Raw genomic sequence first — 23,711 nt, forward strand, 5'->3', positions numbered from 1 at the left:
CACTGGCTCAATTTGGCATAGTTTTAACTATACAGCGCCACTCTTGTACACCAATGTCAATTTCCTTTCTTCCACACCCTTTAATGCAGCTGCTGAGCTGCTTTCCATTATGTTTCATGTTTCTTTTTAGTGTTTTTCTCAAAAACAAATCGTTCTTCTGTACAGTCTGTAGGGCTGTTCCCCCTCAAAAAAATCAAGATTTAAACTCTTCTGGTTCTACACTGGACAGATATCCATATCTTCTCCCCCCACTAGGTCTGTTTGTGGTTCCTGGGGCAGAAGCACAAATTGAAGTTATGCAGCAATTGCAACCTGATGTTTTCCAAGGACATAAAAGAGATTGTGAGGCCAAGCTTTATAAAGTGCACGCCCGAAGAGCATAAGCCTCTATTTCGATCGGGCTCCAAGGCACATTTCTCACCATCATCTAAATCATTTAAACAGAAGAAGAAACAAAAAATATGCAGAACAACAATACCTCTCAATGTAACTCAAGGTAGGTCACCTCAATGAACTCCACCCCAGTTGAGTTCTCCTTGCAGCCATACCTCATTGACATTACTCCGTCCAAGGAGTCCACTCTTGCAATGCCACTGACTCCTATTCTTGCCACAGATCTTGTCTGGGCCTACAGCCTATCCAAAATGTTTGGCATATGGAGCTCGTCTGTCTCAAATCCTCCACACCATGATGGAGTTACTCAGTCCTGCTGAGTTCTATTTGCATGCATCTCCTGATGCCATAGGTCTGTTTGGGGCTTGGTGTGAGTTTCAGGGAAAGCATCCAGTACCGGCTGGAGCCACCCCAGCAAGGCCCTAGCGAGTGGCCACTCAAACTGTACCAACATAGCTGCTGCTACTATTGCCACTGCCACGACCTCTTGAGGTAGAGCCTCCACAGACGTGGCCATCAAAAAAACCAAACAATCCTGAGGAAGTCTAGGAGGAAAGGCCAAAATATACCTGAAAAAGCAAGTTATAGAGGAAAGTCTCAGCCTGAGCTCTCCTCACACCAGAATTGCTGGGAGATCCCTGATGACATATTTGCTTCTGACTCAGAAAACATTCATATGTTTGTAGGGGTGTCTCATGATGACAATGAAAGAGGTGAGGTGACCAGGTTGCTGCCCCTCCATCCTCAGTCTGCAGATTACCTGGCATTGCAAAATGCTAGTAGGCTGGACTCATCCCTTGTGTTGAAAATAGAGTGTCCCTCAGAGATGGCTCACTTGGTAGTAGCTTTCTTTCCATATGGTCTTGAGGAAAGCAGCAGAAGATTTGGAACTGCCACAACTGTCAGTAGAAACTAAGCCAAACATGTTGACGGAGGACCTGCAACCCGCATTGGCATTGTTGGCACCTTTACTGCTTTTTAATTAGGCACTTCTTAATCCCATTAATTCAGTTTGGGGCAAGCACACCTTCACCCCAGCAGGGAACCATCTGGCTGTGAAAAGATCTAGGCCATTGTATGGAGATCCAGCATTTCTCTTTGACCATCCTTCAACAGAAAATTAGTACCTGATAGAGAGTCAAAAATCTTGGAAGCAGTAGGCTACATACAATTCTCAGCACTTAGTTTAGCTCTAATATTGATGAATGCTGCTTGCCATACGTGCCCATGCTTAGTGGAACAAGGCGGTCATGGTGGTACCAAATCTACCAGACCACCTTAAGGACTACTCTGCAGAGGTAGTGAAAGAAGCCAAGATGCTTCATAACGGCAGGCCTAGATAGCTAGGGTCTTGGGTTCTTCAGTAGTCCTGAAAAGGCATTCATGGCTTAGGTTGACTGTGTTCTTTGCTGATGTAAAGGTGACTCTAAAGGATATACCTTTTAATGGGACACACAGGTTAGGAGACCAAGCTGATTCAGCCTTAGAGAGGTTAAAGGCTGGTAGAGCATCCGCTCGATTATTGGATTTTCAATCTTAAGCCTGGGATCATAGGCAGTATTGAACATTTCATAACCTCTCCAAGGTGTTCACCTTTTGACGGTGACAGCCCTCCCACCCTTCCCAAATGCCAAATCTTTTTCAACTGTATAAGAGCACAGGCAAAAGAAAAGTTCATAAAGCCCTGCAACTCTCCTTCTACTCCTTGTTCTTCCCCGCACCACCCAGAATTCTGCTTTAGGTTAGCCTTAAAGGAGTAATGTGTGGCTTTTTTAAGAGAATGGGTCTTCCTTTCTGTAGCCTGGATGTCCATAACTTCAGACTAATGGCTAAGAGGGTATTCCCTACCCTTCCAACAGACTCCTTCCTAGGCCCTTCAGTCTCAGTCCCTTCAGTCTGAGGATCACTTGCGGATGCTGCAGCAAGAAGTGGTGGCCTTGCTGCAGTAGGGAGCAGTGGAATTAGTCACATAGCAGGAACGGGGCAGGGGTGTGTTCCTGGTACATCCTGGTCACTAAGAAGGATGACAGTCTGCGACCAATCCTAGACATCTGGCTCTTGAATTTTTTCCTGTGCGAGGACATGATCATGGTGCTGTCCCTGTCTCACTGCCTTTCGGCGCTAAAGGCGAAAGACTGGTTGGTGTCCCTCCACTTGCAGGACATGTTTTATCACATACTGATCTTGCAGTTGCACTAGAGGTACCTACTGCTCATGGTAGAAATGGGGGGCTCTAATTGGCAGAGGAATGCACCAAGTAGGGACTGTAGGAAGCTGGCTCTGGATATACTATACCAAAATGAGGTATAGTCTGCACAGAGCCCAGTGGAACCCCAAAGGTAGGCAGTGGTAAAAGTAGATAGCACCTTACTCTCTATTTGTGGTAGTGTTCTGCGAGCAGTAATGCTTTATCAGAGGGTATCGGTAAGCATTTGCTGTACACACTCAGGCAAGAAATGATGTCACACACTCAAAGACTGAACTCAGACCAATTTGTTTGCATCAAAAATGTTATTTAGTTATTTTATTTCTAGAACAAAGCCAGGCCTGGTGCAGGTATGTGAAATAGTACTTTGAAAAATCTCATGCAGTGATTTACAGTGGACTTCAGTTTCAAATGCATTTGTTTGAATTACAGGTAAGTCAACAGTTTGAAATTACTTTTCAATTACTTTACATATTACTGTGATTGTTACTTTTTAGATTACTTTTTAAGTTACCTTTGCTAATCAGTGTGATATGCCTAGATATAACACTGAGACATTTCTTAGACTAAATGTAAGTAATTCACTTTTAATACATTTGCAGTTTTTCAATGTTTCATACAAACCAACTCCACACTTAGAAGAATTTTTAAGGAAAAGCAGCCAATGCAATCCAAAAGAAGGAAATGAAGTTAACGGTTTGCAGGTAAGTATTTATTTGTGGGAGTTTGTATTCTGGGGTTAGAACCAGGGTTACCCAGGGTCGAGGATGCACTCTCAGAACACCCTCAGCGGCACTAGGGCGGCTGAATGCAGAGTGTTGAGGTCCAATGTTTTCCAATAGGGGGCCTCCAGTTGGCTGCTCACGAACAGGCCACAAGTTTGTGGGAGAATGGCTCCTGGTGTTAGGCTCAGGGCAAAGGGGGATCAGAGTCAGCACACAAGGTGCACCCCCAGCAGCGCAGGGGCGACTGGGTGCAGGGTGCTGTGTTGTCGTTGGGTGCCCTATTGTTTTCAATGGGAGTTGCTGGTTTTGGATTTTGTCTTGTCGCTTGGTCCAGGAAGACTTACGCGAGGAACCAACATATGGGCAGGTAGGAGGACTCGGGGACGTAGGTGCACCTTGTGTTCTCTTCTCCGGGGCTCAGGGTGGCTGGAGGCAGGAGTGTCTTTTGAGGTCGGATTTCACCTTACTGGGCCACTTGCGGTTGGGGGGGTCTATGTGCAAAGGCTGCAGGCAATGTTGGGGAGTCCTAGAGGGGTCAAACCACGGTGGACTCAGACTCTGGAGCACTGGAGGACCTCGCTGGGACCGGAGGGCCACTCGGATTCGGGCCGTAGGCGTCGGGTGCAGTGGTGGTTCCAGGCTTTGGGTTTCTTTGTCCTCAGCAGGCTCAGAGTCTGTCTTGGGAGTTTCTTTTGAACAGAGCTGCTGTTCACAGGAGATCCGGACTTTGTTGAAGGAAGTCAGTCCTCCCAATGGTTCTGGAGGTTGCTAGCTGCAGGACAAGGCGACTTTTGGCACAGGATCTCTGGATACTGCAGACAGGCCGGTAGGGCTGGGGCCAAGTCAGTTCTTCTCTGCTGTCTCCTGTGCTGGGCGTCTTCTTTTGACCTTCTTCTTCGTAGGTTGCGGGAATCTCCCTTCTTGGTTTAGGGCTTCCTCCTAAATACATTTTTTAGGGTGCGTTTTAGGGGTCTCGAGGTCAGTAGCCAATGGGCTACTGACATTAGGGTGATTACACCCTTGGTGTGCTCACCCCAATTGGGGAAGTGGTCATAATCCCTACTCCTGTTTGGAGAGTGCATGCCATCTGCAAGATGGCGGGCCTTGAAAAGTGGCTTTCACCTCGCCTCCCCACCTGAGGGGTGGGGTTGGCAGAGGTGGGCACACCTTCTGGGCTGTGCACATTTTTCCTGCCTGTCTTCCCACCGAAAAGGAGGGGAGACAGGGAGAGGGCCTACTCCTGATAGCAGGAGATGCTGTGGGCTGCATTGCAAAGGCAGCAGGGCCTTTGATGCTCCCCTGCCACAGATGGCTCTTCCTGCCCTGACCACCTCCACCCTGGCAAGGCTTTGTTTCTGGGCTCCGGGAGCGAAGCGAAGGCTCCCACCCAGTGGTCAAGAAACATGTCTCGTGGTGGCTAGCTGGTGTGTAACAGTCAGGCAACCCAACAGAGGGCTGGTTGTTTTTCTGGGGGTATCTCTAAGATGCCCTCTAAGTGCATTTTTCATTAAATCCCACACTAGCATCAGTGTGGGTTTAATGTGCTGAGAAGATTGATACCAAACTTCCCACTTTTCATTAAAGCCATCATGGCGCTGTGGAGTTCGTAATGACTAACTCCCAGCACTATATATTCTTAATAGCATTACTGCACTGGTCTAGACACGGTAGGGGTACGAAGGCTCATGCACCTGTACCCTCACCACTGGTATAGTGCACCCAGCTAGAGGGGTGGCTGACCTATGCCAGGGCAGTGGGTTGTAGACATGGCACACCGGGATGTGTGCCATGTCGACTCTTCACTTTGTTCTGCACCAGTGTAAAGGTACAGGGCATCTAAGGGTGGCAAAATAAGTGCTGCAGCCCTTAGAGGCTTTCCCTGGCCACAGGGACCTTGGTACCTATGGTAAATTTGACAAGGGACTGAAATGTGGCCAGAGAGGTGCCAATTGGGGGTACAAGGTACAGTTTTGGGAAAGAACATAGGCCCTGGGAACATGATTGGCGGGAAACCAGGGCACATCAAGTCAAAGTGCATCAGTAGTCTGGCAAAAAATGTGGGGGCAGGGGGGTTACTGCAACAGAGACCCAGCTTCCTACAGGTACCCTTGCTTCAAGTCAGGCTAAGGGGGATCACTTTAGATAACCCCTGCTCACCCCCTTGGTAACTTGGCACGAGCAGACAGGTTTATCCCAAAGTCAATATGTAAAGTATGTGTACTCAATAAATCCATAGCACAGCGCCGACCGCCAGGTGCGCAGCGTCGGGCATGGAGTCACACGGACCCCCAAACAAACAGGACATTTGGATTATAAAGTCTATGACGATGCACAGCACCAGGGAGGTGAGGCGTTGGTGCTGATGTTGAGTCTGGCTCCCTGGCTGCCACAGGGGAAGCGAGGCGCGTGTCTGCAAGGAGGCGATGTGTTGAATCTAGTAGACGGGAAGTCAGTTGCTTCAGCGGTTAGGTGCCAGTACCGATGACAGTGTGAAGTCGGCGAGTTCGTTGGGTTAGCCTCAGCAGTTATCGGTGCCGCGATAACAGGATGCAGGCGCTGGCGATGACAAAGTCGGTGCAAGCGCTGGTGTCGGGAAATACAGATAACTGCAGACGGCAAAGGGCATTGAAGCTGCAGTGTAGGCCAGGCGGTGTATCGTGCACTCCACGAGCGGTGCCCCTGGCCTCGATGCAGGTTGCGGAGTCACAGTGGCATCAATGATGGCGTCAGAGACAGGTTTTCTTGCTTCTTTCAAGTTGCTTCCAGCTACCAACAGCAGGAACAACCTCCAGAGGCCCAACACTGGAATAGGCTCATCCTGACAGGTCATAACTCTAAGCAATAGAATTCAAGGGACCTGAGGGTGAAGTCTTTGTGTCCCTGAGACTTCAGAAGAGGAGGAGGCCAGCACACACAGGCCCTTACACTCTGTCTCAAAGATAACTAGTCGCCAGTGGATATAATGATTACAGTGCCTTGCCTTTCGTCTGGTCTCCCCCATTGTTTTGGTCGTATGCTTCTCTCCTTATTTTACACTGGCTGCAGAATGTGGCTTCTTGTATTCACTACACTGTCAGACAAACTGCAGTGTGTGTCCTCTCTGCTACTCTGCCCGAATTCATCTGGCTACAGATCCCAGTCTGTCAGTTCTTTCCACTTGTAACTTTAGTTGCAGAATTTGACCTCTGCCAGTGCTTCATTTGTAAAATAATAAGTGCCGGGGCCCAAAGGTGTGCTCAAAAGTCTTCAACAGGCGCTACAAATATTGGAAGTGCCAAATACCAAGGCTGGGTAGTCTTGATTCCACCTCATGCCTCCTTAATTCACCACTAGACACTTCCTTTCTCTTTTTCTAACTTTTGTAGGTTCTTTTTTAATCCCTGCTTTCTCCCTTTGTCACTGTTTTTCCATCTTTCTCTTACTCCGTCTTTTCCCCTTGTGTTTGTTTCTCTCTTGCTCTGAATCAAAGTCTGAGGAAAAATCCCTAAAATAGGTGTCAGTGGGTGGCATCTCCGACTACCGACTCAAACTAAGCACTGCCATCTCCCATCCTATTTCCTGACTCTCTGGGCCTCTATTTTGTGACAGATGCTGCAGAGAATTCCCTCTCTTAGCCTCTCTTTCTCACACTGCATGAAGAGATTGGATTCTCTAATCTCCTCTTTCTCACAGAAGGCAAATAAATTGGTCTCTCTAGGCCACGTGTATAACCTGTATTCTGCAGAGTGTGGCCCTTTAACATAGCTTCAGTTGCACTTTACATTTCAGTGGAGTTTGCAATCAATCCTCCTAAATGCTTGGAAGATGTATGGACTAGTCCCTCTTCTGGGCAATCCAGTTCTAAAATTCTTCGGCACTATAGAAATGGTCATAGAGCACTCTGGTAGTTATTTTGGCCTGCCATTGGGCATGAAACCGACAGTGACCCTTGAAGAACCTTGAACACTTGAGAAGTGATGTGGAATAGTGCCAGAAACAGGAAGTGGAGTAAAGTGGTTCTCATCTGGGGGATTTACCTGCAGGAAAGTTGCTTTATTCTAATGGTGAAATGAATTAAAAAATAATCTGCTTTCCTCTGCTTCTAACACTGTGATGCTGAAAATGTGTCCAGTCAGGACAAATGGAATACTATTTAAACCACCAGAGGGTGCACCAAGAATGTAAAATGCAGATAAAAGGAGTTGTTGATTGTGAAAGCTAGTGAGCCATAAAGCAACAAAATCTGTAGAAGCTTTTTGGTTTGAATGTATGATGTCTACTTTTTGTTGTGTCCCCAGCCTCACCGTTTTTTTTCTCTTGACCTTTTGCCGTCACCGCCATTATTGTTTTCTGTATTGTTTTTCTTTCTTATCTTGATCTTTCACTTTGATTCTCACAACATGTATTTTTGTTACTTCTGTTTCTCTCATTTGCCTTTCCTCACTTTTATTTCCCTCCCTTCATAGTTTATTGTCACTCTCTTGCTGTACATTCCCTGCCTTTCATTATGTCATAGTTACTTCCCTTCTTATATTTCATGGTATCCACCACATTCTTCTGTGCTTTTATTCATTTTTGCCTTCTGTTTCTCTTCAGGCTATTACCTTTCCATCCCCTTGCACAATTTTACCTCCATATTCCTTCTTCTGTATTTATCTGTCCTTCATTTAGTCCTCCTAACCTGTTGCCTTCCCTTTCTCCTTTCTCTCATTTTAGCCCTTCAGGCTCCATATTCACTGTTCGTAATTCACTTGTCCCTTTTTATACAACCACTTTCCTTCCACTCTTCTTTATTATTCTGGCATGCCTTCTATTTCGTCTCTTTTCTTCCTTTATTTCTGAAACCTGTTCCTTTTCACTCTTGTCACGGCCTGTTCATCTTTCCTCCTATCTCTCTCCCAATGTAATTGTCTTAACCTGTCTCAATTATTTCCCTGCTTTTTGCAGTTTATTCTGTTTTTCATTTCCTCTCTTTGCTCATGATGTCACCTTCCAATTTTCCATGGCTGTCCATTACTTACCTTGTTCTCCCTCGGTCCCCGCTCTTTGGGTCTTCATCCTGCGTTTTCTATTTCTTTCTTGGTATAGCCTCTTCATGGTCCTTGCTCCTCCAGTTGTCCGGCTCTCCATTACCTCTCTCTCTCTCTCTCTCTCTCCTACTTCCAGCTAGTGGCCGGCAGTGTTGTGATGGCGTTTGAAGAGGTTTGTCCGGAGCGCATCGACCTCATCCACAAGAACTATCGGAAGCTGTGTAACCTGCTCATTGACGTGGAGGAGTGGGGGCAGGTGGTGATCATCAACATGCTGACCCGCTATGCTCGCACACAGTTCCTCAATCCCAACCAGAACGTGAGTACTGATTGTGATTCTGCAAACTATTCAGGGACAGTCTGCCTCGTATACAAGGCCATCTGACATGACCAGTTGAAGACCAAAACCTTCCTGATGGTATTGGCACAGACGTCGGGAGAGTTTTGATTTTTTATTTAAAGCACTTCTTTTACATATTTTGAGTGTTGTTGAAACATCATCAAATATCACTTCACTAGTCAATGGACCCTGCAATCCAGTGCAGGAATCTCTTTAGGAAGAGAACCCTGAAAAAACAGTCAATGGCACTAGTGATGAATACACCAATGATGCAAAGCTGTGCTTGCCTGAACTGAGAAGCTAGCACGCTACCTGATGGATCCTGACCCTCAGTGCTGCCTGCTGTTCTGTTTCTGGACAAGTTGGTGTCAGTGATTGTCGGGAGAGCAGCAGTCAGGCATAGTTTTTGCCAGAGTAGTTCCTGGTCCACAATTGTCATGTCTTCGACTTTTCTTTGTCCTTCTTCTCCAAACAGACGAATCTCAGTTCCTGGTGACAGGGACCCACTTATGTGCTAAATTTAGGAGTGTTAAGGGGAGAGAAGGGTGGTAGATAAAGGGCTCCTTACCCCTATATGACCACTTTATGTGGGGAGTGGGCATACCTCTATCCCAGAGTAGCAAATTCCACCAAAAACAAGATAGTGGCACCCTTCTTTCATGGAGCACGTCAGGTAGCCCACCTTACGGGTGTGGCTAGCCTGGAGGTGCAACACGCTTTCTTGCATAGCTAATTAACTCCCTGTCCTGATGCCAAACGTTCCTCAGGGCAAGGGGTGGCGTCTCCGAGGTCTGGGGGAAGCCAAGGTCGCATATCAAAAGCAGCTGGGGCTTTGAAGCTCCTGGCTTGGGTATGCTAAATCGCTATCCATCCTGCTGGTGGAGGCGTGAACACCCTTCTCAGGAGCAGACATTCTTTCTGACCTCTGAGAGCACGGGCTCTCAGCTGCAGGGGATCAGAAACTGCTCTGTGGTGGCAGGCTGGACGATACTGTTCAGCCAGCACACTGGAAACTGGTATGTTTTTCAGGGGGCACCTCTAAGGTGTCCTATGGGTGCATGTCATAATAAATCTAGTACTGGCAACATTACAGATTTTTTATGACAAGGTGTTTGATACCAAAAACATGGGTTTCAGTAAAGCTATCATGTAGCTGGGAAACTCATACTGACCAGTGCACAGAGCATATACGTAAGACGACTAGTAATTGAACTAGACAGCACAGGGGCATAGATGCTCATGCAGATATGCCCTCACATGTAATATAATGCACCCTGCCTTAGGGCTACAAGGCCTGCTGTAGGGGTGACTTGCAAATATTAGATGAGGTGAGTTGGGTATGGCACACAGTGAGTGTGCCATGTTGTGTTTTTGCTCATGGTTTGCACCATGTCACGCAGTCTGCAATGGCAGTCCACATGCAATTTGTAAGGGGGCCCTTAGGGTGGCATAATGCATGCTGCAGCCCTTAGGGACCCTCTTTAGTCCCTAAGCCATAGGTACTAGGGGTTCCATTTACTAGGGACATATTGGGCTGCTAAAGGTTTGCTAATTGGGGTAGAAATGAACAGTTACTTTGTTTTAGGGAAAGATCATTGGCACTGGAGCCTAGTTAGCAGGCTTCAGTGCACTGTCCGAGACAAAAACCAGCACCTAGTAGTTCTAATGATGGCAAAAAGTGGAGGAACAAATGCAGTTTCCTACAGCTGCACAAGAATCAAGTTGTTTTAATAAGGCAGTAGGGAGAGTTTTGTTAAGGCTTGTCTCGCTCTGGCAAACATAGTTTTAGGCATGAATGCATCTGCAGAGGTAGCATTTTGACTTTGAGGGGTGCTTAGATAATCTTGATCTCTTTGCCAATGGTGACTGTTATTGCTTATGTTTGATAGGTGTCACAGGTGCTGTCATGTCATGTACTCCGTAAGAGTCTTGATCATTGTGCTTTGCTTTGATGGCACTCTGACAAAGTTCTACCAATGTACTATTTCTTAAATATTATCCTGAGGTGCAGTATCTCTAACTAGTCTTTCTGTGGGGGCTCCTATAGATTTGCCACGTGTCACTGTAAATAGAAGAATCAATTATTATTCCAGCTTAGTGATCCCACGGACTGTGTGGTCTGTTTCCTCCATCCTAAACTGCAGTATGCCTACCTATTGCATGCAGCATGATGATCACATAGACATAGTCCTGCCAATGCTCCTGAATCCAATACAGCAGTACTATCACTGAATATTCAAGTCCTGCAACCTCACTCGTGCCTCATTTCTAATTTCCAGTACCTCTGACTATCCCATCACATAGAGCTCTACTGATGTACTACAGTTGTGAATTTCAGTATTCCCACTTACTGCAGCACTGGATCTCTCTCTTTCTCTTTCTCTCTCGCGCTCTCTCTCTCTTTCTCTCTCTCTCTCGCTCTCTCTTTCTCTCTCTCTCTCATGCACACACATACTCACACACACACATGCACACACACACTCACTCTCTCTACACCGTCTTACTTGGATCATGCCACTTTCTTGTCCTTTCTCTTCTGTCTGTCTAGAGATTTTTTAATATGTAGTCTCCCGAGGTTGCCAGTTTTTCCTCATCTTGGATTGCCTCTCTATGCAGGAATCCCTTTTGGAAGAGAACCCTGAGAAAACCTTTTATGGCTCAGATGATGAAGACACCAAGGACGGGAAAGCTGAGAATGCCTCAGCTGTGAAGCAAGCACCCTACGTGATGGATCCTGATCATAGGTTGCTGCTGCGCAACACGAAGCCCCTTCTCCAGAGTAGAAATGCTGCGGTGAGACCTGTTCTACTTGTACACTCTTTTGACAGATTTTGACAGGGTTAACACTGTTAGTTCTGCATATTACTAGGTATGAAACTTTAAACAGTTTGTGAGAAGTGGTAGCTTATAATAACCCAGTCCCCAATTATCGTTTTGTGTAACATATTTCTCAGTATTATTGCTTTTTCCACATACCCTTTTCCCTTTAAGATACTCTTTTCATAACTTATGTGAGTTAAAGGTGTTTTTGAATGCTCTTCCGTTTACTTTCTTTGTTAAACTAAAGGTTTATTCTCATTTTGTTGTTGAACTATAGAATTGTTTTCACTGCAAATTATGGTAAAGTTCTTAAATTATTTCCTCTACTTAACAGATAGCTTTATGTTTATATTTACCTTATTTATTCATCCAGATTCAATGAAAACATAGACAATTCTTTTAAAAATAGTGGAGACCAGGTATGATAAATTAGAGGAACCAATCTATGAAGTACTGGGCTGCCCTCCTAAACACAGAAGAATCTGGGTGATGGGGTGGTCTTTCTATAACCTACTTAACCATTGATGTATCGTATTGTAATCTCCTATGATATCCTAATGTTTCTGTGAGTGGGACTGCACTGTGTGCTTGGTTTGTTTATCTATTTTGTTTTGGTTCCAACAGTAACATTAATAAAATGTTGTTATCAAAATAATAGTGGCGTCTAATGAGAGATATAATGAAGTCTTTAATGGTCCAGTGGTGGGACATGATCACAGGGGATCTGAGTCTGTAAACTTGTACTTATTCTCCTTGAGAATAAGAGAAATGATGGCAGGAGATTTGAAGGCAGAAAGTAATTTAATTCATGGAATTCTAAGAAAGAATAATTAGCTGTGCAGAGAAGGTACATTCTCTTGCTATCTCAAAATGGGGCTCTATTCAATCAGACTCTGTGACTGATTTAGCCCACAACTCCTCGTTCTGACGGCCTGCTGCTCTTTTCTTTGCTATGGATAGAATCGCCAAAATGATGATAAAGATGTAATGATTTAGGTCTTAGGAGTGTTGGGAAATTATTAGATTGGCAGCCAGCTGTTGTGTTCAAATATAGATCTATTGTAAGCAGGTTTGCAGAAAGGCAATGCCTTGGAGTAATAGAAGTACTCCATCAGGCATTGCAACTCTGATTCAGAGTAATTCAATTCAAGTTATGGATTTTAGAATAAATAGCCTTTGGGTTATACCATGGGAGGATTTGAGCATTGCACTGAAATTGTTGTGGATCAGGAATGGTGTTGAAAGTTGGGACTTACCTTTAATTTAATCAAATAAAACATGATTTTCCTGAATTCCAGAATTTTGTTCGGGCCCTAGCGCATGTGTTTCATACTGCTATCCTGAGAAATAATGGATACTTTCTACCCATGCAAGGTGTAACAACCTGAACACTTGAACTAGTCCCACAGCACTGTCTTGGAAAATAAAAACCAATTTTACCTTAAGGTATCTTTGGTTCACTCTTGGTAACGTGGCTAGAGCAAAAAGGCAATACAGTACTGCAAGGTATGCATTGCAAAACAACCCCATAAGAATTCCAAGAGAGTGACCTGAAATTGTTGTCAGACCTGTTTAATTAGATACCTCTTCCTGTCTAATAGTGTTTGAGTTGTACGAATAAGGGTTGAATTGTCATTTGTAAAGAACCCAAAAAGCTGATGAGTAGAGTTACAGAAGCCATGAAGATATATTTTCCAGGCCTCTCTCCATTGCAACTAGATTAGCAATGCTCCCACCCCAAAGATACGCCATTGATGAGCTCTACACTCTCGACTCAGAACGCCCCAACAAACACTGCCACCGTGCCGGCCCATACCCCACGTTAGGACCTTTCACCTGCACCCATTGTCACTACACCTGCCACTGCACAAACACCAGCCCACTGACCAGCCCCACCCCGCACACACCACAGACACCACCTGAACATAAACGCCAACTCTCATGTGCCATTCTCAACGCACGCTCACTATGCAAGCATTATAGGGCCTCATCGCCACCCTTGCATCGTCTTCCTCACTGAGATCTGGCTCTACCCCACAACTGCCCCAGCATTGCCACAGTGATTCCACACAGATGTAAAATCACTCGCCAGAAAAGCACCAACAAGCCAGGAGGAGGAACAACCATCATCCACAAAGAGACCATACAGTGTACCACCACCACCGACAACACCACCAACCCTGTGGAACATCTCAACTTCAAGCTCCACATGGATAGCAAGACAACCAAGAGAGGCACCCTTGCATCCCGACCCCCAGGCCCACGCTCCAGCTTCTGCAGTACCATTGCAGACTTCATTGCGCCCCTAGCCTTAGACTCCAAAGACTACATCTGTGTTGGGGTTGTCAATGTGGAAATTTAGTTTGCCAAACCATGGCGACCTAAATTTCTACATTGACGACCCCAATGACAAAAAAGCTGCGCGCCTCCTCGACAGTATGACTAGCCTCAGATTAATCCAGATCATCCATGACCCTACACACACCGCAGGAGTCAGGCTGGACCCAATTTTCACCTCTAGCAACTGCATCAAATACAGACATGTCACAGAACTCACATGGACCAATCACTCCATCGTCCACTTCAGCATCTCCAGCCCCTGCATCGTCACTTCCAATGACCAATGCCCTCACCGGAGGTGGAACAAAATCTCAGAGACCAGCTGGGCGAACACCTCCAACCCTGCGACCATCACCAACATCGAACAGGGAGTGAAAAACATCAACGCCTGGTTCACCAATTGTGAAGACAGCATTGTTTCCATCAAGAGCAAAATCCAGAGAAAACTCTCCAAAATGGCCGGCTGGTACACCTAAGAAGAATTGGAGAGGAGATGGCGCACCAGCAAGGAAAGGACACCTTCGACAGGGAAGCCTCCAAGACCTCCCTCAACCTCTACCACCACCTGCTGATGGCAACAAAGAAGACCGCTCTTTCTGAATGCATTGAAGCCAGTGCAACAACACCAAGGAATCTTTCAACATTGTTAAAGAATTCTCCAACCCGGCTGCCAGTGAAAACAACATCATACCCTCACAGAAGCTGTGCAACAACATCACTAATTTCTTCCATAACAAGATCGCGACTATATACAAAAACGTCTAACCTCAACCCCACCTATGGACTTCCTCAACAGATAGGCCACAACCGTAACTGACAGGAACCACACAGTGACCACCTGGAACATCCTCTAAACTAAGGACGCTGCCTGCACCATGAAATCTATCCACTCGAATGCTCCCGCAGACCCATGCCCGCACCACATCTTCAACCTCGGAAACCAAAGGCTCGCCCAGAAACTCACCACCCTACTCAACACCCATCACCACTGCAGCATTTCTAGATGCCTGGAAATATGCCAAAGTAATACCACTGTTCAAAAACCCTACCCTGACCCCAGCGAACTCAAAAACTACTGGCCAATCTCCCTGCTCCCGTTTCCAGAAAAGGTACTGCAAAAGATCAATAATCAACTCTTGACACATCTGGAGCAGAACCAACTACTCAACACCTCCAAATCTGGCTTCCGCAGCTATCACAGCACTGAAACCACCCTGATCGCAGTCATTGATGACATCTGAACCCTCCTTGACCGAGGAGAAACAGTGCTTTGATCCTCATCTGCCACTCTGCAGCCTTCAACACCATATCCCACTACACACTGATCGAAAGACTCCACCACATCGGCATCCAAGGGGAAGCGCTCAGATGGATCACCTCCTTCTTCAGAGAGGGATACCAGAGGATCCACCAGCCACCTTTCACCTCTGAACCCAAGGAGATCACTTGCGGTGTCCCCCAGGGCTCATCCCTCAGCCCCTTACTCTTTAACGCATATATGACCCGCTGGCCAACATCGTCAGAGCCCACAGTCTCAACATAATTTACTATGTAGATGACACCCAACTGATCCTCTCACTCAGCAACGACCCCAAGACCACCCAAACCAACTTCCACAGATGCACGACAAATGTCACTGATTGGATGAAGAACAACTTCTGGCAGCTGAACACAGACAAGACGGACGTACTGAGCTTTGACAACAGCAGCAACACATGGAACGACTCCTGGTGGCCATCAGACCACCCACTCCCTCCAACCACGCCACAAACCTCGGAATCATCAGTGACAACAAGCTCAACATGAAATCACAGCTCAACGCCATCTCCTCCGCCTGCTTCCTCTCTCTGCGCACGCTACCTAAGATCTCTAAGTGGTTGCCCCCACACACGAGACGCACCGTGACACAAGCCCATATCACCTGCTGACTCGCCTAGGGCGATGCCCTCTATGTAGGAATTACTGCACACCTCCTAGAGAGTCTTCAGACCACACAGAATGCTGCAGCCAGACTCATCCTCAGCCTTCCCCTACCAACCCATATCACACCCCGCCTCAGGAAACTCCAAAGGCTCCCCGTACAGAAGAAATACCAATTCAAGCAGTTTACTCACTCACACAAGGTTCTATACAACCAAGGACCTGCCTACATTAACTACCACCTGAATTTCCACCAGCCATCGAGAAGACTACGCTCCGCCTCCCTTTCACTTGCCCATACTCCCGCATCCTACGAAGTAGAAGTGGAGGACGCTCCTTCTCCCACATCGCAGCAAAGACCTGGAACAGCCTCCCCATGCACTTCCAGACCATACTCCGTAATTCTGAATGGCCCTAAAGACCTGGCTGCTCAAATAAGCCTCCGGGACCTTGCAAGTACCTGAATATCCTATCGGTATTAGCCGCACTTTATAAATCCTGATTGATTGACTGAATATGTGCACAAGTTAATGATCCGAAACAAAAATGCTCTCAATAAGCAACTGCCAAGGATAAAAGGGGATATGGCCAAGAAGGGTCAGGTAGCAGAACATCTGCTTACTGCTGCACTGTGCTCAAGAGCTATTACAGGTAGTGTCTGAAACCAGAATATCTGGCTCTAATACCATTTCCTTTTTGATTTCGGTTGTCAGAATTCATATGATATACGATTATTTAGAGGTTAGTTGAGTCAGCTAGTCTCAGATGTGTTGCTTGGAAGATAGCAGGGTGACTCAATAGCCTCTGCTTCTTACTACTCAGTGAAATAACGAGTTAGGGGTCTGATAGAACGGGCAATACAAGTGACAAGCCAATCTTGGAGTGGAGACTCTCGATTCCTTTGCATATTACGCTCAGAGTTTCTTTCTGCACTGCCATCTAATTTTCTTGCTAAGTTTTAAGATTGTTGCCTCTAAGGACCACTGCACCAAAGTTTGATGCGGTCACAAAGGATGGGGGGAGGGGGTACAATCGGATCAGATCACAGATTATGATGTTTGAACCGGTCTCCACATACTGGGCCACCTGTACTCAATTTCTAACAAGACCTAACTGATTCCCACTCAGAAGTTCTATTTTACAGGCCCCTCTCCATTGCTAATCTAGGCAGGGAGTGGCACAGAGGGGCTTGTTTTTGGTGCACCAACAGCGCACTCATTGCATGCCTCCGCTGTGGCCTGCATTGAGTAGGTCCATGGGAGGTGGGAGCTTCGGTTGACAGGAAGAACGGTGAGTGGGAAAACCCGGTTGGGAAAACCCCAGCAGGAAAACTCAGGCAACTTCAGTGTTACTGGATCAGTCTTGAACAAGTAGGAACTGGAGGCCACAGGCAAGCAACAAGACAGGTATTCAGGGGCCTACTGATGTGGTCTCACTGCGGCCAGCATTAAGTAGGTCCTGGTATGGGCGGGGATTATGTTGGTGTGAAGAAAAGTGAATGGGTAAAACCCAGTTGGGAAAATCCCAGCTGGAAAACCCGGGCAACTGCGGTGTCAATGCATCAGTCTGGAACAAGCATGAATTGCAGGCCACAGACGAGTAGCAAGCTAGATGTCCAGTTACCTGCTCACAGATATTGGTTGTTCTATTCGCTGTGATCTTAACTGTGCTGTTTTCAAGCCTATGAGGACTGCACGCTGGCTTGCTGTTCATTGTGGGCTTTATAAGGACCTCTTTCTGATACTTCGGAGGCCACAATGACCAAGTTCTGTCACTGTGTTCAGGTCTGCACCTGGTTTAGGTTCTATTCATCTGGCCCATATCTGGTCATTCTTCTTTTCTGAATCATTTCAGCCCATATGTTTGCTGTATGAGGGCCTTATGTTTGTGTGACTGCTGTGTCTTAGCCGACTTCTACTTGTGGGTAGCATTGCTTCTGTTTTGACTGTGTGGGGTCCATGGTTTTAGACCAAGCAGATCATATTTCTCCCATCCTGTAAAATCACTCCCCTACTTCGGTGTGTGAAGCACCAGCACAATTTATTTTCCTGGGGTTGGACCTCACATGGTCTGAGCTTTCAAGTCGCATTGTTGTGTAGTTTCCACCAATCAGTAGGAACTGCGTGTTTGAGTACGATAAACTTAGAATGGTGCCAGACTGATTCCATGCACCCCACTGGATATGTTGTCCCTTGGCCCAGCTAGCTTGCAGTGCCACTGTTAGACCCCTAACCTAAACATGGAGCAAACAGTTCTGGCAATCACTGAATATGACAGCTCTGTTCCCTCAGGAACCCTGGTGACAGACTACCACCTTTCACTTAGTCACTCATGCTTTCTTTTGCTCAGAGAAATATACAAAAAGGGGCATTTTCAATATTTCTTAAACCAGAGTGATTCTTGTATAAAATACATGGTCTGTGATGATTAATAGACAGAAGCTGATAAAAGTTAGAATGAGTGTTAGCACTAAAAATAAAGCAAAGAGCTCCATCATCTTGTTGCGATAGGCTATATATGCATACATATGAGAGGTTGTAACAATTTAGCATACCCCTACGATGCTAACCCTAACTTATGTCTAGGGTGTAAATATATGATTTGCCAAGAAACCCCCGTCTGGATGATCTAACCCCTGTACCAGTTGGGTAAGAGTAAACAACCCAGTCTTGGTCACAAACTGACCACCATCACGGAGATGTCAGTTAGCTGCTAGAAGAAAGCTTCAGCATGCAGGAACCCCTCGCGATCAGCAGACGTGTCTCCTCTGAATATGTTTGGAAACAAATACTGTATATAGAAAATGGCATCCTTGCCTTGAGTCGAGATTGTAATCAGGTAGCCAATTGTTTGTGTTCTACAGATAGCTTTGCCGCAATACGGATGTAATAATAAATCATATTTCTGTTACGCACATGAGAGGGTTTGCACCAAATGCCAATGCAGTGTGATAGGATTCTCACAAAGTGTTCTGTGTCAGCAGGGTCAGTGTTTCTGTGAAACCAATCAAGGCATCACGAATGCAAAATGTGTGTCAAACGTTATTGTGGCAAAGGGAAGGCAACCTTAGGAAGAAGGATTTGTGTATATGCAAGAATAATGTTAATTCTTACCGGGCCTAACTCTGCACATAAACAGCATGTGTGTTTGTGTTATTTCTGTGGGACACACTCTTGCAGTTGTGCTCACTGTAAGCCACACTTGTGTGCCTTACTCATGACTTCTGGAGCTAAAGATACAGTGGGGGATGGGTACTGCATGTCTGATGTGAATGGCTTGGCTAACACATCGAGCCAAGTGTCCTTATCAACTCACCATCTGTTTGTACCTTGTCACTGCTCCTGTTCCACCTTCCTGGACACAACAGGTACTAGAGCCCTCTGTAGGCTAACTCTCTGTGCAAGTGTCCAGTGACCAAAGAGGAGCTTGCTGCCGGGTCACCAAGGGTGGCGACATGCTCCTCAAGCATGGTTGTTTGGAGACTTGCAACCTAGAGGGCATTTTTAATAGGTGAACTCTTTTTCCATGGAGGAGTTCACGTACAATACTTCAGTCTCAAAGACTGAAAGCTTGAGTGACTTACATTAGGATTCAAGTCTCTGCCCTACAACGTAAACAGAGATTTCTGTAGCATTTGTATTAATGCTTTTAGTTCCCTTACCAACTTACATAGAGGAATAGAAAAGTATAAGTTGCTTTAGTTGTTGGGATTCTCCATTAAACAAACACTAACAGTAATGTTATACAGGTGCTTAATACTGTGCACATAATAGAGAGACAAAGTGGTTTTAGCTTACTGGAACCACTTTAGGTGGAAACTGGAGATCATCGGAATGTTCAGCCCGTACCTGCCACCCTGTAAACTTATACTGTTCTCTCTCTCTCTTTTTAGGTGGTGATGGCCGTAGCTCAACTCTACTTCCATTTGGCACCTAAAGCAGAGGTTGGCGTGATTGCCAAGGCGCTGGTGCGTCTTCTCAGGAGCCACAGGTCTGAGAGCACTGTTCTCCCTCTAGCTGCTGCCTTGCCCTTCTTGCACTCCTTTACTACTCCGCTCTTCTGGCCCATGTTGTCTCAACACCCTCCTGTTTCTTCATTTCCTATATCCTCTTTTGTTTGTACTTTCTGTTGGCTTTTTCTCTTTCCTTTACCTGTTTTACTTTCTTCCTCTTTCTTCCTTTCTTTATATTGTGATCTTGTTTTGTGTTATTTTACTGTAGTGGCTGCTGTGTGTTTTTTCTCTTAGCTTCCTAGCATTCTTTTAAGTCCTTCTTTGTTTTCTTCCTTCCTTCGTGGTGCCAGGGAACGTGTGTCTTGTGCTCTCATGCAGTGAATACTGAATGGTGAAGAGGGACAGTAGTCGATTCACAAAGCAATCGGAGTGAAATGACAAGAGTGACAGGGTGTTCTTTGTAAAACAGGGCTATACAGTAAGTAGGTAGAAGGCTGGTTGGTGTAGAGAGGAGGAAGATTAACTTTCCTTGCTGCCTGGATTCCAAACAGATATAAGACCTTCAGTCACCCAAATGCATATATCGAATTTACAGTTTACAAATGTAGAAAAGGCACTTGAAAATATTCCTATCTGCGTAGAACAATGCAGAATATGGGACTTCCTGCTGACTCCTAGCAGGCAATGTATCCCCTCATAACAGATTGGAAATATTATGTGAAGCCCATTACTGAATATGGGTGGTGGCAGCATGTTTTTAGTCAAGGTGGGGTGATTTTTTTTTTTTACAGAGTTGTATATAGTGCGAACTTGAGTCAAAGGTATCGGGTATCAGAGCGCATTACACAAGCACCAGTTGCGTTACATGAGGAAACATTAATTTTTCTTAGGCACAGGGAGATTAAGTTATTTGCCCAGAATCACAGGATGTTGAGCGTCATTGCTAAGACTCGAACCCGGCTCCCCAGATTTGAGGTCGACCGCCCTAGCCGTTAGGTCAACTCCTCTCCCCACCTTGCAGCTGCAAACACTTCTCGTCGGCAACCATGGTCTTCAGTGGCAAGTGAGGCTATTTACCTGGGTACAAGTCCAATTCAAGTGATTCCTACTGCTGCTGATTACTGCTTTAGCAGTGATTTCTTTTGGCATCATAATGCTGATAGTGGAAGGACAAACAATCCACCCAGTGTTAGGCAGCTCCTAATTCTATCTTGTCATCTTCAACTTTAATATGGAACTAGTTGTTGCACTATTCTCAGATAACAGCAAAATTCACCAAAAAACAATGCTACACAACTATTATTGAAAATCTCTGCTCTAGACATACAACACTTCAAACACTGCCTGCATCTCATCCAGACTTGGATGTCCCGGACTACCTAAAGCTCAGTCCAAACCAACACAAAATTCTTGTTATTGCCTAGAGCAACAAGCAAGAAACAGTACAGACCAGGCCCAGTGACAAGAACATCGACAGCTTTGAACCTCAACTTTCACTGTATGTCAAATCAGTTGTCTTCACCTTGGACTCCAATCAAGGAACATATTACCACAAAGAGAGCTGCTCCATGCTCTCTTGCACTCCAGGCCGGACACCCCTTAGGAGCACCCGAGATGCCAGGGCCAGAAGAAATATGCTCACATTGCCCCTACCCTGTTGGAATTCCATTGGCTCCACTCACTGGCCCACAACATCTTCAAAAACAAGATTTATCATTTACAAAGTCATTATGGCCAACACCCCTGCTTATCTTGTGTACAAGCCTACAATCTGTGCTAGTTCTTTGCACAGCCAGGACACAATCAGACTGCAGAATAAGAAGTTTAAACAAGCAGTGGTAATGCATTGGTTGTGCCTTTGTAACGAATAAAAAGCTATTTTCATCAATCATCGTCTGGGAGAAGGAAAGAGCTCTCTGACAGATTTATTTATTTATTTTATTTTAAAAATTTATAAAGCGCGGCGTATACCCGTGGGTGTCTTGGCGCTATAATTTTGCTGAAAATCCCAGAATAAGGTGGTATCTTTCTTCAAACGTATCGTTTCTGAGCGGATTATTGATCGAATAACCAAGTTTTTACCAGTTTTCTAAACTGAAATAACGATGGTGCCAGTTTTATTTCCTTTGGGAGCGTGTTCCAGATTTTGGCTGCGGCATTAGTAAAGCTTCTGTCGCCCCATGTCACCGTCCTGGTGCGTGGCACTACCAGTAGGTGGCTATGTTCGGAGCGTAAGGATCTTTTTGGTGAGTAATATTGAAGTTTTCGTTTGAGAAAGGCTGGTCCAAGACCCTTGAGAGCTTTGTAGGTGAGACACAGGGTCTTGAATCTGATGCGATTTCTCACTATTAGCCAGTGGAGATTTCTAATCGCGTGCCTGGTGGACTGAAACTTAGGAATGCCAGCTAGTAGCCTTGCGGCCGCATTTTGTATAAGCTGGAGTTTGGCCACCACCCTTGCCTGGGCGTTTACAAACAGTCCGTTACAGTAGTCGAGTGAAGAGAGTACTAAGGAGCTCACCACTGTTTTCTTAGCACTCTCCGGGAGATAGGGCAGGATTTTTTTAATTATCTTAAGCTTGTAGAAAGCAGACGACGCAACCTGGTTGGCATGGTTGGAAAAATTAAGATTGTCGTCAAATATAATGCCTAAGTTCCTGACCTTTTTTACTGGTTCTGGAGGGGCTCCGAGGGGTGTCGGCCACCAAAGAGTGGACCACTGTGGTGATAAATTTCCAAAGATCACTACCTCGGTTTTCTCCGAGTTGAGGCGCAGGCAGTTTTCCGACATCCATTCCTTGATGGCAAGCATGCCTTCTTGGAATCTGGTGGCAACCTCCTCCCCGTTGTTCTTAATAGCGATCACCAATTGGGTGTCGTCGGCGTAGGAGGTAAGGCTCATCCGGTGGTTCTTAATCACCCTTGCTAAGTCCGACACATAGATGTTAAAGAGTGTCGGACTTAGGGATGAGCCTTGCGGGACGCCACATGGGAGGGCGAGCTGAGGGGATTGAAATGCGCCCAATGTTACTGCCTGTGTTCTATTGGACAGGAATGATGCCAGAAGCTCTTTGGCTTTTGAACAAATGCCCATCTCCTCGACACGGTCAATCAGAACGGTATGGTTGACCGTGTCGAAGGCCGCCGAGAGATCCAAAAGGACCAGTATATGACCAGTATATGACATGGGAGAGGATGTGGCACAGTGGCCAAAGCTGCTGATTTGAAAGCTGGGGATCCCGAATCGAGTCTCAGCAGCCCCCCACAACATCATGTAATTCTATGCAAATCACCTAATCTCTCCGGGTAATAAATTGTTATATAAATATGCTACAATAGTTAAAAGCAATACTTTATGAAAATATAGTTCCACCAAAGCGGGTGTTAACAGTATTTCGGCGGCAGGAAACTGATAAGAGAAGCAGGTGAGAAACAAGAATTGGTACATGCAGGAAAATATGCTGCAGCCAATATAAATAGAGGAAAGGTATGCGGTACACACAGGAACCAATGAGAAGCCAGGAAAGAGAGTAGGGGGTGTAAGTTCCTTTTAAGATTATATTAAAAAAAGAGATTTCTCAAGCACAGCGTAAGCGCTGTGCAGGCGAAACCTAAAAAAGAAAAATAAAACAGCAGACCATTTCCATCCATGCACCCAGATTTGGAAAAACATTCCTATATGTGCATCCAGACCGGACCAGCGCTGCTCCAGTTGAGGAAAGTGTTGAAGCAGAATCTCCTTATAGAAGTCTACATCACAATGCAGTTACAATCCAGTATCCAGCTAGGTCTCCTATCACTCATTGACTGTATGCTTTCTTTGACACTGTACAACACTCCCCTGCTTTTTCTGCCAGGGTTGCACCATGCTAATTTCCACTGCATTGCTTCATCATGGCACTGGATTGGTGAAATAGAGCAAATACTAGAAGTTCAAGATGCAAGAGACTGACCAACAAAGACAAGTTGTAACTGCATGCCCACCTTCATCTATCTACATAGAAGAT

General features: G+C 45.7%; 1 protein-coding gene across 1 annotated transcript in view; it reads left to right on the plus strand.

Moving 5' to 3' along the window:
- AP3B2 (adaptor related protein complex 3 subunit beta 2) overlaps window positions 1-23,711 on the plus strand; it is a 352,683-nt gene that overhangs the window by 87,954 nt on the left and 241,018 nt on the right. The window contains exons 7-9 of the mRNA XM_078684977.1: window positions 8,470-8,652; window positions 11,290-11,466; window positions 19,646-19,743. Coding sequence (XP_078541103.1) covers window positions 8,470-8,652; window positions 11,290-11,466; window positions 19,646-19,743 — 458 coding nt within the window. The remainder of the gene's footprint in view (window positions 1-8,469; window positions 8,653-11,289; window positions 11,467-19,645; window positions 19,744-23,711) is intronic.

This window comes from Lissotriton helveticus, chromosome 3_2, assembly GCF_964261635.1.
Source record: "Lissotriton helveticus chromosome 3_2, aLisHel1.1, whole genome shotgun sequence".
NCBI lineage: Eukaryota > Metazoa > Chordata > Amphibia > Caudata > Salamandridae > Lissotriton > Lissotriton helveticus.